The following is a 19,046-nucleotide window of genomic DNA, read 5'->3' as shown; positions in this document are numbered from 1 at the left end:
GGCGGGGGTTCGTTGGACAAGGCGGTCGCCATGGAAACGGAAGATCAAGTGGGTTACCAGCGTGGCTCGCCGGCGGAGTGCGACGGGGTGGCTGTGTGCCGGGGTGGGTTGATTTCTTCATAACGGCCGCCATTATCGCGCCCTCCGACCGTGCCTCTCGCTTCCTCATTATGTCTCGGGGCGGAGAGGAATATTCTTGTTTCAAAAATAATCGCCGTCGACCAGTTCGCGAATGGCGCCGTTTGTAATTGGAAAAAGTCTCGGCTCGCGTACACGAACTTCCTTCCCCTTCGTCCTCCCTCCCTTTTTCCCGCTCTTACCCCTTTTTTCCACGACGTTTCTCAGCCGGTTTCTTTTCTCTTCCACCCGGAAAGTTTCGAATTTAAAGTCCCACCTAACCCGCGGATTTTTCCGGTACGCGCGTAAAACCTGTTCTCGTGGTTCTTTCGATGTGTATGTGTGTTCGTGTGTAACGTCTGTGTCGGATATTATGGAAGTTGATAGTTATGTAATCGTGTTTTTGCAAACTGCTGCGCAAGGCCTTTTCGAGCGATAGGCCATTTCTGAAGGATAAGCCACATCTTTCTCCTTCCTTCTGACAATGTAAATACTTTAATATCCGCGAAATTCGAAGTTTTCTAATCACAGCCTATTTCCATGCCAATGCATACTTCCGTTTTAAAAATATTCTATAGAACTAATATTAATAAATAATATAAATTAATTCTATAGAACTAATAATCGTAGGTATTTATATATTCACATAAGAGCATCAAGATCCACTTTGACCGAAAATAATTTTTTTCTCTCTTATTTGTGTTTAACACTTTTCGGTCTATTTCATTTAATATTGTTCAAAAATATTTGTCGTTTGATTTTCTTCTTCAGTAACAACGTTGAATTGAAGATTTCGATGTAACAAGCGGGTACCGTATGGTCGCTCAATCAGCTTTCGGCGCGAGTGTTCCGCCGTGATTTCTCATCACTATTCACGCGCATTGCAGGACGGCGTATGATTTTCCGTGGTGGCTGGGTATATGAGTATCAGCCGTGGCGGTTGGTCGGTCGACCAGAACGTGGTTTCCATATCGGTTATCGGCGTCGGGGTGGCGGTGCATACATATCGTCCGAGCGCGGGTTCTCAAAAATTGATGAGAGGGCTGGATCGCCGCCACACGAAAACTAGATGTATCCAGGTGCCGCATCTTGTATTCATGGTAGTTCGCGTGGCGAGCAGAACCAGTGAACCGAGGAAAAAAATGGAAAATCAAGTATCGCTACACAGGCAGATCATCGTAAGGACACCGCGAAAAATCGAGTCACATAACAATGTGGCATTCTGCTCACGAAGATGATTCTTAGCAATCCTTCTTCATCGCTTTGCGCGCGTATAACGATATATAACAACACAGTACAAGAATACACTCATAATAATTTACACGAGTCTTCGTAAACTTAGGCTAATTAAAGGAATAAGTAAAGAAAATTTAAATATAATACATTTGTTCAGAGCATTTTGAATGATTTTGTGTACATTGAAAGAATGAGTCCAGCTACAGCTATCAAATGTTGAATAGAATAATTTCGACTAAATGTTTAGATAATATAACTAAACATACACAGAGAAAAAGGTTTCTTTGGATTTAGTATTCCTATTTATTTGACTGAAATTTGTTTTATTGAAACAACATATGCTTATACGAAATATTATTTGTTTGAATAAAAATTTTGTTGTTTCATTCGAGAAACCTATATTATTTGACAGAAATGACATTATTATTTGAAGTAATATCTTTCAATCAAATAATATATTATTTAGTTACAATGAATACAAACAATGAAACAAATTATTTGTTTGAAAATGGCAAAATATATTGATAGAGATTATGGTAGAGGTTCATGCAAATAATTGCCTTTTTAGAACAACTATTATATTTTTTCGCCGATGATTCGAAAATCCTTTTCCAGGATTAAAGTATACACATTAATACGTGTTTGTAAGGTGGAGTTTATGCCGAGAACGACAAAAAATTTTGAAATTGATTGATATTTTTTACCATTTCTTAGTAAACAACAAACATTGGTTTGTTTGGACCATTCCAAATAACAAATTTATTTGGATACAATTAAATTTATTAAATCTTTTTCTCTCTGTGTAGTTTTAACTTTACAAACGTTAGTAATACCGTTTGGTGATACTAAATATTTAATAAAGATAAAATTATGGTTACATTATCTGAATATTTAGTTGAAATTATTTCACCCATTCTTCTGAATATTTAGTTGAAATTATTTCACCCACCATTTAGTAGTTATAACCAAACTCTTTTTTCAGTGTACTTCGAATGTAATGACAGAATTTTATATTGATATAAATTATTCTTATTTTATGTATGGAAAAAAACTTGTTTGGATTTGAATTTATTTGGACATCTATATGCTACAGTATGAATCATAAAGAAAGAATATTTTAATATCATTATACGCATCATCATCATTGCATTACTATTTACTATATGACAGATTAAAAATGACTCACTTATAAATCTATCTTATATTACAAATATCAAATATTTGTAAATTAACATAAGTCTTTCCTTTGTACAAATGTTACATAAAATACAAACATTACTATGTTATGAATCAATCGAAAACATGTCAATAACACATTGTTACTACTATCGCATGAATACTTAATGCATACGTGGTATATCTTTAAACCTCAAATCAAATAAATAACTTATCAATCAAGTGTACACAGTTGCCTAATTGAAATAGATTTTTATTCTGTAAATTCTTTTAAGATTCTTCTAAGACTTTTATTCCGTTTTATTTTAAAGATCGATATATCGGTTGCAATATATGGCCATACGTGACGAGATTGGCGTAGTCGTGGCATAGCGTCCCTGTCGGAAAGCCGCATCCATTAAAGCGAGGGGCTGGAATGTGGTTAAACTACCGCAAAGCACCGAAATGTCAGCATTAATATTGCAACCGTCTCTTGCAACCGCCTGCTGGCGGTCGCTTCTATGCTTATTATACTTATTGTATCGTGCTATCGAGCTTAAATATTAAAATCTCGTTTCCGTCCAAGGCACGTATACCTACATGGACGCGCAGGATTGATCGAATTTTATGAATTAATCGATTAACCGAAGACATGGAATTTTATATCGCATAATTATTCAACTTCTACGAAATTGTATCAAAATGATCTGTAAGTTTCGAAATTATTTTCAGTCTACGTACAATTTTCCCAAATCTTAATTCAATAAGTGTGTGCTTGAATTTTTATTAATAAGCAAGCTCAGTATTCATTCTTGCATCGCTCATTGTTTATTAAAATCCGATCTAACTGATTGCGATATAGGAAAAGGAAGAGATCGATTCGTCCAATCGATAAGCGGCCTTTGGCGAAACGAGATCGCAATCGTGAGATAATAGCGGTCTCGACACGCTTCCGTCTTCGTGGTCGTACGTCGAGTGCTTGACGAGAACACCTGTCCGCGGTATTCAAGTTATCGGCACAGGTGTCACGTGTACATACACGTTAAATGGGGCTGCTGATGGGTGTGCACTTCATGCAGGAAGGTATATAAGCCTGCCCTTTATGAATACCAAGATGTATCCGGGACGGTAGCCGCAAACACGCGATTCCGGCTGGCGCGGACGTGTCGAATTAATAAGTGAAAAAGTGAGGTCCCTACAACGCCGTGACGTACTTCAGAATTGATGTCTGGAAATCTCAGCCGACGACGCAAATAGTTGAGCGAATTGACTGCTTCGAACAAACAGAGAATAAAAGAGAGGAATATTTTTTTATTCTAGAGTGAATTTTCTGAGTTATGTGTAAGGATGCAAGATTAATGATAAGAACTTCGTAATTATGCGAAAGGTGAAACATGAAAGTGTTAGTGTTAATTAGAATATGTATATTTACTAAAAAAAATATTCTGAATGAATTTTAACAAAAGAACCGAACAAGAATGGCATTTTAGTGAGACGGAATAAAATTTCTGATTATGATAACCTGTCTTCATCAAAATACTATTCTTGTTGAGCTCTTTTGTTGATTTAATTAAAACATTTTTCTCAGTGTTTTTTTTATATATATATACGTATATATATATATATATAGAATAATGCGTCGTTATCTACTATATTTCTTCATATTTCTGGTGCTGTGTGAGAAAGGTGCACTGAGAAAAATTTCTGTTTGAAAATGGACGAACCAGAAGATTCTTATCATATAATATCAATAAGAATTCTGATTATCCTCCACTAGAATTATAATAAATTTTGATTTGTCCATTTTTAACCAGAATTCCAATTAATCCAATCAGATTCTTTTTTCAGTGAGTTACATTGAAGCAAGAATTTATCAGTTACCATTTGACATTTAGTGCTTCATGAAGATTTCGCTGATTTTACAACATAAAATTATCGCTGATTAATAAATAATATGAACGCGTAATTTTTATTTTACGATATGACAGGAAACAGAAGGAAAGAGAAAGCGACAGTGGGGTTATAGTCGTTCGCGCAATATGTGCAACGGGGCAAAAAGTGCATGTGCAAACCGTAACTTCTTTACGGCCCTCCGGAGAGTCGTCGAACGACGAAGGTGCATCGTATTTATCCGCGTTCATTCCTATTTAAAGGAATGGGTGGGCGTTCTTTCGACAGCCGGTATTTCATTTTGATAAATCGTCGCGCTCTCTGATGTCTACCATTAAACAAGAATTTTGTGAGGCTTCTGTATAAAAGAGTTATACAGAAAGAACAATTTTGCAGAGGGATCTGAACATTTAACTAAATACAATATCTGAAAATAATTCTGTTTGACCATCAAAATAATTGCACAATACTTTAAACACTTTCTCATGCTTGAATTAAATTCGAGCAATGAAAAACAATGCTACAAAAAGTTTTGACATTCTAGTAATTATTCAGTTTGAGTTTCCTACATAACTATTTTGATGGTCCAGCAAAATTATTTTCAGATCTGTGTCTAACTAAATTTTTAAATATCTCAGCAAAATCGTTTTTCCCATACACGCGAACGCGAAAAAATCGTCTTGATCATTAAAATATGTTGAAAAATCTAGATATATTTTTTTAAATTTTTATGCGCTAAAAAGGTTTTGAAAATTAATGCACATAACTGCGATTGATAGAATTAAACGCGCGTTGTCGCTCATGAAAAAGAATCTTGTCATCGATGTTCTCTAATATCGGTCGAACAATCGATCGTTCCCCGCTACTGATGAATTATGCATCGTATCTTCCCTCACGATTCCTTTTTTTCTACAAAACTAAGAAAGATTGCCTCAGGCATTATTACACGCGTGCATGAAGAGAGAAGAGCTCTGGCTTATAAGGCCGCTCTTTATATTTAATGTAAACGCGTACTAGTTTCTAGGAGTCCTTCGCTCGATAATGAAAACGGTCTCGTTAAGGAACATTATTTAGTTTTGTAGCGACCTGGATAACTTAAATGAAACGTATTATAGATCGCCGATGAAGCAAATATTGGTGGAATATATAATATAAACAATTTGAAATGGAGAAGAAATATTTTCTAATTGTCACATTAATGCGTGCATCTTGAATCAAGGACGAAGGGAAAACTAAATGCATATTACTGATCAATATTAAATTCATTACATGAATAATTCACTGATCTTCCAATATATACGATGATATGTACGAAATGCGAGAGTCAAGACTGTGAAATCTTTCCCATCCCTTTTTTACTTCTACGTAACGTCTCTCTACGTACTACCGTATGTAGTCGTTACTCCCGTTACTATTTTCCACGTAGTGATCGCGTATATCCGCCCATATTTGTGGCGGGTTATCCGGTGAGAGCATGTATTGAAATGTCGTCGTTGCGGGCAAATAAGACGGAGAAAAGGAAAGGTGGGATTATCTGAATACAGTCGTTTCAGGGGTGAGTTGCGACCCCCTAGGGGGTAGTAGGTGGTCGCCCCTGGGGTCTGCCGGACCCCCACGAACTCGTCCCTCTCGCCGTGTGACGTACGGTGGTCATCCTCGCGCCGAATTACCACCATCTTCCCTTTCTCATCCTCCTTGGAAAAGGGTCTGTCAAATAGATTATTTGAATATCGATCGATCGCATTTACGGCAGGATAACGGCGAGCCGCCCTATTTTCGAGAAATTGCGATTCGCATGGCGCACGATTCCCCACTATGCGTCATGATCATTCGAGTTTTAGTATAATTCGGCTCGCAGCCTGATTGATAAATGCGATGTACTCTGATACTATCTGAATCATTCAGTTCTCTTAATCTCCCGGTTTTAATCAAGACAGATGTGGGTTTCCGTCGAATAGAATAGAACTATATGTGACATAACATTTGTCGGACATTGAGGAATATTGAGAAATACATTGGCTGTCTTTAGCAGAAAAAACAGCTTGTGTGTGTGTATTTGTCGGACATTGAGGAATATTGAGAAACACATTGGCTGTCTTTAGCAGAAAAAGCAGCTTGTGTGTGTGTATGCAATTGTTATAAAATTTTTTAATATGATTGACTTATATATTTATGTATAATTTTTATTATTTACACATTTATTGATTCCATTAAGGAACTAAATGTAAGAACGAATCATATTAAAGAATCTAAATGCAATCATTATTTAATAATTAGCAGACATAATTTAACGTAAAAAGTAGTTAACATTTATATAATTTAGATATTAGTTCTATTTGAAGTTTAATCTTTCTTATTAATTTTATTAAAACAATATGATATGAATCTCATAACAAATATTATTTGAATATATGTGACAGTACCGAGGATTATTTTTCTTGTATTATATTTATATTTCTTGCTATTCTTTTATAATTTCAATAAAATTAATGAAGACGATAAGGCTGCAGCTTGCAAATATAAATCAATGTCTTCGTCATTGTTTCTTCACTGATGCGTGCTATTATCCCCAAAGGAGTAGGCTATAAGTAACCTTAATGTAATTAAAATAAAACTACAATGCTTGCCGATTCGATCGAAATAAAAAGTACTCGCGCATGTATCTCTTACGGAAAACGAATGATTTTCCCGATCGACTTATAGTATGGCGTCACTAACGAGGGCTTGGTTGCGCTTTTTGTTTCAGGTAGCGACGCGCTCGGCCGAATCGATAAGGAGCCAACCTCGCCGGAATCCATACAAGGTGAGTTTGCAGAGTTGCATCGTATATTCTTGATACGATTAACGTACGATGCCGTTTAATCTTCGTTTACGGTAGACATAAATTTCGTGCAGAAATAATACAGCGATAGAATGACGTGCAAAAAAAGAACGCCTCGTCATGATAATGAACCCGCACCGCCAGTTTTTTAATGTACTTTTATCTGAGGCACTATCGTAATCAACAATGTCACTTGAGTTGTCAATCTTAATCAGATTTTATTTTTACAAAACCTTGTTTAGATCTGTTTATGTAATTTTAATTCGTACAGTGAAATCCAAAACTTATAAATATATGGAGAAATAGGTTTTTGAAAGTTATAAAAATATATTATGTAATAAATATAGTAATACTATTTGATTATAGGATAAAGTGATATAGTTTCAAGTATAATATAATTCTGAACGAAATAAGATTTTAATCTCCAATTTTTGAAGTTTAAATTTGATTTTTTCCTGTTTGGTAGTTTCCTTTAGTGCCTTCCATACAATGACAACAAGATTATCAAACTCAAACTTTGTATTTGGGTTCAAATCTTTGTATCAAAAAATTGTATCACTTTATTCTAATATTTGTAATATTTATGACAAAATAAAAAATATTTATAAAATAAGATATAGATAAGAGACTTTAAATATAAAATTTAGTTATGAATCGGATATCATTGGCACAGCTCAGTTTCTGCATCTGCAAAAGGTCCTCCATGCCGGAGACGTCAGCTAATTTTTTTCCACGTAAAATATGTCATAAAACCAATTACGTTCGGCAGATGCCGCTTACACGGCTCCGCAGCAGTTCATCATTTGCCTCGAGGAATTCTTCCGTGCCATATAAACGGCCTTTTAACTTTGGAGAACCATCCGTGTGCATCCATTAGATTTTTCGTTAGGATCATAAAAGAATCATTAAAATATCTAAAAATTCTTTGCGGACGGTTCGACTGAATCGTCGATTTTCAGAAAAATTCAGTCCCTTTTCGGGACCCTTTTACGATTTTGACGAGGCGGAACGACTAGACGAATTCGAAGTGCTAAAATTGCAAATGGCAACTTGACTCACGCGACACCTACTAAACATAACAAAAAGGAGAGCGCGTGTGCAAATTTCTAGCGTTACATTATCATATCGTGAGAAAGTTTCGGTTAGAACTGCGTGACCATTGTCAGCAAATTGAAATTAGAGGAAACCAATTATGTATTCTGTAATTTGTCTGTAGATTCCATAGCACCGAAAATTTATATATGACTATCAATTATAGCAAATTTATTTTATATAATATTTACAATTTTCTATAATTAGACATATATTTTATCATAAAGCTCACATTTCACATAAACATGAAAGTGCTAGAGCGTATAATAAATACTCTGTTATAATCTAAAAGACGACCTTTAGATTCTTGCGTGTTTAGCAAAACAAACTTTTATATAACAGACCTAATAAGGAGAATCGTTAATTCCATGAACGTGCGTTTCGAGAACGGCGGGACACTCGAAGGGTGTCACGCGTCACGAGATCTGACATAGCGTGTATCGTTATTCGCAGAAAGCGCGATAATGAGGGAGATGACAGAACGTAATGGATGCCGCCAAACAACTGCATCTGCAAAACTAAGAAACTTATTTGATGTGCGTAATAACGCAATAAGCACGTATAAGCACATTCCTGCGAATGTGCTTATAATAGTTATAATTATCAGTACATAGTGGCGACATGCGACATGCGACATCTTTTTTATAGCTTTAATATTGGTCTATTATTACATTTAAAAATAATATTGACAGAAGTATTACGTATTGTTCTTAACATTAATATTGTATTCTATAATATATGTTATATATTACAATTAATTATAATATTGTATATTAAGACCAATTACATTGTTGGCCGGACATTTTATGCAAACATTAATGTCTATGGCCGACTATTTTTTTTATAAAATTTCGTTTATAATATACAAAATATCAGAAAGAAGCAAATCACGACAAAAAATGAAAACTATAAACACAATCATTAATTTTATAATGAAACATTAAGATCGGTATTCATAGTCGGTTCTTATATTTAAGATCGCTTTAAGTACACTCTTAAGATGTCAATAAATCAATCACAGAACCATATTGACGCCTTTGTAAAATCTTGAAATAAAAACGGATTATGAATAATAATTTTAAATTCTAACAACCTTGCACAATAATTTAAACCAGGCTTGTTCAAAATTTAGAGAATTTAACGCTTCTATTTCTCCATTGTCTCGTTGAGCGAGACGGAAAACAAAGCGAGAAAAAAACAAAAAAGATAGAACATACAGTCATTTGACAGAGAGAGCTGTAGCATCTATTCTTCTTGTTTTTCTTTTGTTTCGCTCAACGAAGAGAGGGAGAAACGTTCAGCTTTCAAGTTTTGGATAGGTCTGATTTAATATATATGTTTCTTTAGAAAGAACAGCTCACACAAGTAAACTTGTTTTAGTTGTAAGTCAACGCTTGTAACGTTCAGTCAAAACACTAGCTGATACGTCTACGTTCAATAATGTATTAATTGTGTAATTAATTGTGTAATTGAGATAAAGTTGCGACTGTCACCAAAGAAAAAAACACGGGTTAAAGCTCGATCTCATCGGTGGTACATCATGCTATTCTCTCAAGGTAAAATAAAACGGACGAATGGATAGAAACTAACAAAGGTGTAGAGCTAGCTGACAAAAAATCCGCGATTGGACCGGCCTCTCGGAAATGCCGAACCGGTCGTAAACAGAGGGGCTCGCGCCCCTTCGCGAACGGTGCTCCTCGTAGAAGTATCACGACGAAAGGAGCGAACCAAGTTCGAACCAAGGAAGAAAGAAAAAGAAACGATTGGTAAATAGAAGCGAGGTACGAGGGGCGAGAACGGGATATCTGACTTGGCCGGTGGGAGCGAGCGGGATGGGGTGAAGGACACCGTCGCCGACCTGTGTTTTACTTTATAGCATTTAGTCCGTTGTTTGTTTTATTGCTATTAGCCTCCCGTCAATTAGTAATTGCATTTTTAATGTCGATTCTGTGAATCGGGTCCACCGGCCCGACGCGATGAGCAGCACGGGGGCCCCAACCTTGGTGGTTCGTGAGCGGACCCGGGCGAACGGCTTAGTGGGGAGAAATCGTGCTCTTTCCTTGTGTCGGTCGGTAGGCACCGGACGCTGCTGTCAGGAGGAGGGCATGTCATTAGGAGTCATTAATATCGCGGACCTCTGTAATTTGACACACTTCCGATCGCCTAGCGCCACCACCACCACCGGCCACCACCCGCTTCATTTTTCTTCTCTGCCTCCACGTCTTCCGAACGCATTTCGCGACCATTCGCCCCGCGGCCACCTCATCGGCTCCTCCTTGTCTTCCTTTTTGCGCTTCCCTGCGAATCACCATGTCAGGAACGATGAAACTGCCGACGAAACGTCGCGTCGTACGCTCCGCGGCATATTATTCGTGTCATTTCGCGTGATAGTCAGGGGCTCTCACGAAAGAAATAATCGCATGTTCGTCTCAGATTTTGTCGAATTTCGGAGAGATGTCGCGAGAATTTAAAATACATACACGGAAAGAACAGTTTTACTGAAGTACTTAAAAATATAAATTTGAAAATGATGATATTGGACTATCAAAATAATTATGTAGAACGCTTAAACGTTGATGATTATACTGCAAAAAGTTTTAACATTCTAGCAATCATTTTAAGCATAACATAAATATTTTCATCGTCTAATAAACAAAATTATTTTCAAAGTTATATCTAGTTAAATTTTCAGATACTTCAACAAAGCCATTCTTTCTAAATTTAGAACATAAGTTTTAGAGAGAAGAGAAGTATAATTAATATATAATATATTATAATTTAAATCTAATTATAAATAAAAAATTTATAATGACAACATTTTAATTACGCTATTAAGAATTCTTCAATAACAGATACATCAATATTAATTAATCTAAAAAATAGTTTGTCGCTTGTTGCATGCTTGATTATCAATGTTAGATCGTTTATGCGCTTATATTATATACTTGAGACGCAATTACCTCTTATTAAGCCGTCAAAGTGAGTCGAGACTTAGCGCTCGAAGCCGATACATGTCCGATTATGAAATCGTACTCGAGCGGATGCAACCGCTTGGTAATGCAGCCGCGGTTAATATGATCCGCGGATGCTAATCGAGATTCTAATCGTTTATTCTCGCATCGTACCCGCACACCTGTTCGACCGATATGGTTAGACCAGGGATTCTTTTAACGCAGACTTCTCCGAGATCTTTCGAGCGGTTACGTTACTCATCATACTTTCTAATGTGCTAGTACGAGCTTTTTATTTTCATAACAAAATGATGTCAGCTGCTATTAATTACAAGTCAAAGAAATCACGAATGTCACTTTGAACTATGAAATCAAAGAGAGAGAGCAAACAGTCACAATATTTATTTTATTCGATTTATTATTTGTGACGTCTAACAATGTCGCTTTTTTTGTGAGTGATAAAAGAAAAACGTTGAAGTTTTCATTTTCTAAATGTTCTTTTATGCTATAATTTTTTTAATTGCAACTTAAACCTTATGAAAGTACTGATATTTACATAAATATTAATTAAGGCACGTTAAACATTAATAATCGTTTCTTACAAATAATTCAATATTGCAGTTGTTTTTATATTTTGTGAGTAATTGTAAGAATGATCAATCGAAGCGCATCGTCAGCTTCACATTTGAAGAATCGTCTTTGCGTTCGCGTCTCGAATCAAAGCAAACGACAAAAGTCGATGACGATGGAAATCCTGAAGAGCTAGACGAGGATCGATTTCGCTTGGCATGCAAACGATTCTTGCGATAAACTCGCCTGAAGACTGTTCACTCATGCGGCCACGGACGATAGTACATCTTCTTGGTGACTTTGTTATTCAAATCGTTCGTCGGGCCAAGGCGACCGTGGAAAATCGCTTTTGAATGTTAAAATACTTTTCCGATTTCTACGAAGGAAGTCCTATTCTTCACACCTTGGCCCAAAACCGCCAATCGTCACGTCAGTCATGCATTAATCTGTGAAAATCTGATTCAGTTGCCTACAACTTTTTTCGTTTTTCTCTTTTGTTCTTTATTTGGGGGGGGGGAAAATCCATCCAACATTTAACGAACTTATAATTACTTAGTGAAAAAATAATAATTCTTATTAGTCCTGTTGATTAATTTTTTATGTGTAAGATTTCCTTATTAACATAAAATTAAATTACCAAAAATTTTCTTTTTGAAACTTACGGTTATATTTTTATTTGCTATTAATATTGATCAGTGAATTAAAAATAAATTTGATGAATTGGAATGATAATTGCTAATAAGAATTCACTTTTTTGTTTAAAGAAAATTGTGGTTGATGCTGAAAAGCTGTACTGCTCTTTATGTTTTGATCGAACTAGTTCACTTTGTTATTCGAATCGGAGGGATGAAACGAGAATCTTCCTTTGAATATAGAGAAGCCCTTTTCGAGCTTTTCAGGATTCATGCGTCACGATCGCTGCTAGACGCAGCAAATTCAAATTCCGCGATGGGATTTCTTGGGGATTTTCAGATTTTTATCGTTGGTATATCCACCGGTGAATGTCTTGCAAGCGGAGTATGCTAATTCTGCTGGAATGCTGACTGCGGTGTTGACTTCTTTCTACTTGCTCACATTGTTTTTCTGATTGAAAATGAACGAACTAGTAAAATTCTGATCATATCAATAAGAATTTCGGTCATCATAATTGAATATCTGATTATCTCAGAATTAAAATAGATTTAATCAGAAAATTATGATTTGCTCATTTTCAATTGGAAATTTTTCTCAGTGAAAATATTTGCCTTACGCGGCTTGGAAAATTTTGTCATTTATTTTTATTACAAACTCTCTATACTTTGTATTGTCGGAATTATAAATTACAACTTCAATTAATTTTAATAAGCTGTTTTAAAAACAGCTGGAATGTTATAGACATATGACGGAAAAATATCTTTAAAGTATTTTGCATAAAAATACGCGGCACGTTCGTGTGAGACGCCAGTTGTGATACGTGTATGCACCGTGAGAAGTCTAATCGCCTAAGTGGAAATGAAAACAAGTACAAAGATCCTTTCTAAGAATGAAGGATCGTGGGCTGAAGATGTGAGCGGAACCGCGGACGAAGAACCGAGCAGATTCGCGATTCCCCTTTCACGAAGCGAACGGGCTCAGCGAGATGTTTTCTCCCTCGGCCGGTGCGCATTTCTCACGAGTCGAGGACGACTTCCGTCCTCCGTTCTTGTTGCCTCCTAGAGAACGAGCAAACAGTCCGATTCGATCGCGGAGAGATTAATTCACTCGCCCACACTCCGAAAATTAAGTAAGTGCCGCGGAGAAGCAGCCGTGAGAAATTGTACAGTCGACAGAGAGACGAGACGTTATTTATGAAAATGGCGTTGATCGACGGGTGGGTGTCGGCGCAATTGTCGTTACACGCGGCGCTAGAAAGGGAACCAAAGAAAGAGGCTAGCAATTAGCAATTTAACCAATAACTCTGCAATTGGTGATTCCATTAATGGGACGGCCGTTCCCACAGAAGACGTAGCGTTTTTCATTGTTTTTCTAGCGCGGGGCTGCTCCCCTTTCACGATGCCGTGTAATTGCCTCGTGAACGTATAATTATTGCATTAACGATTAATCTCTCTCTCCCGCAGTTACTCGATCATCGATAGGGCCTGCTCGGTGCACGTTTGATTTCGTGCGGTACACAATATGTAACTGTGAGGTCGATTCTTGCATTTTTTTCGAACTATCCGGCTAGCTTTACACAGTTTCTTTTGCACACTCGGAGAAAAGTTTCTTTGATTAAAAAAAAAATTGTTTAAATCAAAGAAATTTGTGCATTGCTATACGGTTAAAGAAAAACTTCTTTGATCTGAATGTTATTTACGATACAATACGGATATAATACAGTAAGAAACGTAACAACAATATCTATGATATTACATAGAGAAAAAATATGTTTAAATTGCAGAAATCGTTTTTCTTTTGTTAATTTTTTTTAAGTAAAAATGAAAATACCTTTGAGAAAAAATTTACTTAATTTCAAAAATTGACGTTCAAACCAAAGAAACTTTTCTCTGGGTGTATATGTAGATATTGTCGTATTGTATCATAGATATTGTTAGCCGTAATTTATTGCCATGCATTATAGCCATAATTTGACATCCCACAAATATAACTATTTCTTAAACCAAGATGCAAACAAATAGTCAGCCTTTATAAAAGGTTTCGTCTGTTCTAAAAAAATTTTTACAATAGATAAATCGGTTTTTGCCGTATTCAGATTTTTTTTCAATCTTTTCCTTTCTTTAAAAATGAAAATTAAATTGCTTTCAACTTACGAGTTAAGATTTATTCTGAATTTCTTAGTTAAAAAAGAAGAGTCGTAAAATTTGCTTGTACGATATCTTTTTGTCGGACACATGAAAGAAGAATGAAATGAATGCAAAAAATTTTACATCTTGCAACTTTACTATTTTAAAACTTTTACAATTTTTAAAAGTGAAAGTGGAATATAATATATGAAGAAAGAAAAAAAATTCTACAATAATTCTTTTTACCCTGTCTCAGGAGTTTCAATGACCGAAATATTAGTCATGTTGTAGGCATAACATAGAAAACTTCAAACACTTTGGAAAGTCGCGTCTCCGTCCTTTGTGGCAGCAGAGACAATTAAAATAGTCGAAAGCTACGCGTGACTACAGAAAATAAACCGTTAATAAATTCGTGCTGCGCCAGTGGGCGGACAAATTGACTGCCGATAGCGCGCAGGCTGTATCCCACACGGTCGATTATACACTAATTAAACAATCAATATTTATTAAGCTTATTATTGGGCATGATCGCGCGAGCCCGAGCATTAATTCGATTGTGCGTCCGCACAGTGAGGTCAGGCGTATTTCGTTTAATAGGCGCCGTATTGTTCATAACGACGCAATAAATATGGACATGGGCAAATGAAGACGATAAATTATCGAACGCCCCCGCTGTCAGCACCGGGTGTCTCCCGTTTGTCTTTCTAACCTTTATACTTGGCTCTCTCAATTATTGCAGATGTTAAAATAAAATTTGTTCCCAAAGAATACAAATTTTGTTTGCTGTAAAGTATTATTTGATTATTATCGCTGTTACTATTCTCGTAAAATTAAAGTAATTTGTAGGATCTAGAAATAGAAAAGCAAATTTATTTGAGCATAATGTCTAAACATGTTCAAGTAAAGTAATATTGTTTTGTAACAATTTTATGATATTCAAATATTTATTAAACGATTCTCTTCACTATTTGCAAAGATATTTATTGAATTTATAAAATAATGGGTCATAAAAAATAGATACGGTGAAATTGAGACTCCCTACATAATACCGGAAGTAACAACTTAACTACTGGATGACCATTTAAACGCGGTTTCAACCCCTCGATACAATCTACAATTCTCAACCCCAGCCTTGCTTCCGCCTTTCCTTCCTTACCGCTTATTATAATCAATTAGCGCCATGTTATCTACCAGCACGCAATTGTACAGATTGTCGATACGTATACACCCGCTGTCGAGGGGTGCAACCCTCGTAGTTTTTTATATACACTTCGCGGGGGTGGGCCTGCAACAGGCTGATGAGTAGCGAGATCTTTTTAGGATCCCTGTTTTTTATTTGTCTTCCTTTTTTACATAATGCGATGTATGTTAGCATATTTGTAAAACGCGCTATGTGTAAATTTTTTTAGATTATATTGAGCATCGCGTGTATTATATATTCGAACGTAGACATAAATTGTACAATCTTTAATCATCTGCAACAAATGCAACGTCATTTATATCAGACGATATTGTACTGTTCTTAAAAGCAGATTACTTAAAGATCTTAATACGATATGGAGGGTGGAGAGAAGTTCATAAATTACTTCGTACTCTCGATATTTTACCTTGTATTCACATGGGATCTCAGAGTAGTTTCTATCAATGGAGGAATTAATGATATCAGGAATGATATTGTAAGAAAGACCAGCCTCTCCCTTTTCCCCCGAGGATAACGCAACGATGGACGGATTAAATTGCGCGAGAAATACGAGACGTGCGCGTTTATCTTAAGCATGGAATTGTATGAGTCAGCTGACACACGGGAACTCAGTCTGTATAAGCTACGGTATGTACGATTCGTCGCCTGTAGGTTTCTCGTTTACTCGCGGTAATGAGTGCGTACAAGGGAGCAGGAAAAAGAAAGAGACAAAAAGAGTGACGAAGGCAGCGCCTATCGCTCTTTCCGCGTCTTTCCTCGAAGATCTTTTACGCTTCTGCAGAAACCCGATAGCCCTGTCAGCCATTAAGCCAGAGTCGTGCCCGGTGAAAGGTTGGTAGGGAAGGCGAAGGGCGAGAACGGAGTCGGTAACAATCGGGGAGGAAAGAGAGAGGGAAGTTCTCTCTCCTCGCCAGAGCGTGAAGGAAAGGGGGTGGTAAAGTACAGAGGGGCTTCGGAAAAGGGAGAAAAAGGCACACCTCTGTGTGTGCAAGAGGTTGCCTCCTCTACGCGGAGAACTTCGCGATCGTCATCTCGGTAAGGATATAACGCGAGTGCGTTAACGTCGACACAGGTATTGCCGTGTAACCGTTAAAAGATGGGTGCGATTTTCCCCTCGGACATTATCGAGCGATTTTTTAATCTTTCAACAATCTTCGCCTATCATCCACGTTTCAAATATATATAATTACACAATTATAACAGTTCTTCGAAAAATAATATGAAATACCATAATAATAGAAAAAATGTAAATTTGATAATATTTACAACACTTATACATTGTTAAATATTAAAGGAGCAATGGTAAACCAATCTCCTGAGTTGAAAATAATATTTTTTACTTTTAACTTCCATGTGTACCAAATCTAAATAAATTAAATTTGACTAAATAATAAATTAAAACGAATTTAATTATTTTCTAGAGTTAAATTGTTTAACTCCATTGTTTTAGTTTAAATTAAAGTTTTATCGAGTAAAGCAGTGGTGATATATAGAAATGAAATTAAAAAGAACTGGTAATTGAATATAGAAAATGATTAAAAATAGCTCAAATTGGGTATAATTTGACATTATGAATTTAACAGTGTAGCCCATATCGTCAGAAATAAATCAAAACCAATATAACATTAATAATGTCGCCAAATTTCAGCCTGTAATTCATCGATTTTGTCGAATTCGACGCGATAATTGATTTGGAAATAATTTCTATAAAATCGGAAACGAATCCTTAACTTTATCACGAACATATACGGAGAAATGAGGCTACAGGAAGAACACTATAGCGTTTCAACAACTGGAACGTGGGTCGTTTAACCGAGAGAAACGGTCAATGAGACGATTCTATTGCCAAGTAATTGTCATTTCGTAGAGGAACAGCGGTCGCGTCTAGACGTCGGTAATTGTGGCAAAAGGACAAAAGACGATACGCAGGTAAACGTCACCGTTATATTCTTACCAAGATGATCATCTTTGAAGCAACCGGAGTCTGCGGTCGTCGTCGTCAGGAATAATTAAATCTATTACGACCGCCTAATTCTGATCGTTGTAGGGACCAAAACTCATTAGTTTAATCGTTCAGCCAAGCGAGTTTCGCTAACAAAGAGATGACGAGTAAAAAAGCAATAAAAAGAGAAATTGTTATAAATATTCAGGATGGGAAGGAGAATGTATATCTGTCTGGGAAAAAATGGATACATATTCTCTCATTAATCTATTGTACTAATGTTATATAAAGTTCAGAGTTTATTGTTTATATACATATAATTATATCGACCCCCATTATAATTTATCTCAAGAAATGGATTTATTCGCGAATGTAATGGAAACTTGAATGTAGGTTAATATTAATGGATTTACGATGTATTAGTCTCACAAAGCAATTTTCTCCGTTCTAATTTTTATTCCCAACGTTTCGGAGCGGAACTGTTTTAACAACAGGCGTAATTATACGTGATATACATTGGTATTCTTCAGCAACGGAGTGTGACAGATGAAAATAGACTTCAAGAAGTATAATCTTAAATCAATGATGAAGCACATTTTTCATGTTATACTGTCACTCTCTCAATTATTTCTAAAGGAAAGAGACTGAACTTTTGATACATTATTATTAATAATTCTTAGAATACACGATGATTTTCCGGTCTTTATTATATTACATGGGTCGTTCGTATCCTAGGTTATCACTTTAACAAATGTACAAAAAAATATTAAGTCATTTTTTTACATGTACCTTAACATCTTCAGAAAGTACTTATTAGATTGTGTATTTTTAATAAAGTTATATATAAATGTTATAACTAATTACTTGATATACTCCTAGTTTTTTTAAGAAAAGAAATGTGCAGGACATGAATGACTCAATTTGTTTGTTAAACCAAATTTATATATACATATATATATATATATATATACACTAAAGATACATCACTCGTTCAAAATTATGTCCGCTCTCATCTCACGCAAAGTTGCATTAAACTCGATCAAGTGGGGAGTTTCTAACAAATGGCACTGTCTTCTATTCTGGGGGAAAAAAAACCGGCATTGTTTTCAGAAAAGACGCAGAGTGTGCGCCGCCGGCCACGTCAACGTGAGCAACGATCGACATGAGATTATTAAAGAGAAACTTCTGCGGGAGCTTGATAAGCCTGGGGTATTTCACACTCGGACAGATCTTGTATCGCGCGGGGTGTTAATGTAGCGTTATTTAACTCGGTTAGATGGTCTCCCCTCGACTGGACGGCCGCCCGTCTCGC

At 36.1% G+C, this 19,046-nt stretch overlaps 1 protein-coding gene across 1 annotated transcript in view; it reads left to right on the top strand.

The window, feature by feature from the left end:
- LOC108721399 (POU domain protein 2) overlaps window positions 1–19,046 on the top strand; it is a 144,881-nt gene that overhangs the window by 106,376 nt on the left and 19,459 nt on the right. Inside the window, 1 exon segment of the mRNA XM_018445937.1 lies at window positions 7,145–7,201. Within this exon segment, the coding sequence (XP_018301439.1) occupies window positions 7,145–7,201 (57 nt within the window).

The sequence above is a fragment of the Mycetomoellerius zeteki genome, unplaced genomic scaffold (assembly GCF_001594055.1).
Source record: "Mycetomoellerius zeteki isolate Tzet28-1 unplaced genomic scaffold, Tzet1.0 scaffold169, whole genome shotgun sequence".
NCBI classification, from domain to species: domain Eukaryota; kingdom Metazoa; phylum Arthropoda; class Insecta; order Hymenoptera; family Formicidae; genus Mycetomoellerius; species Mycetomoellerius zeteki.
This window is presented reverse-complemented; position numbering and strand designations above follow the sequence as displayed.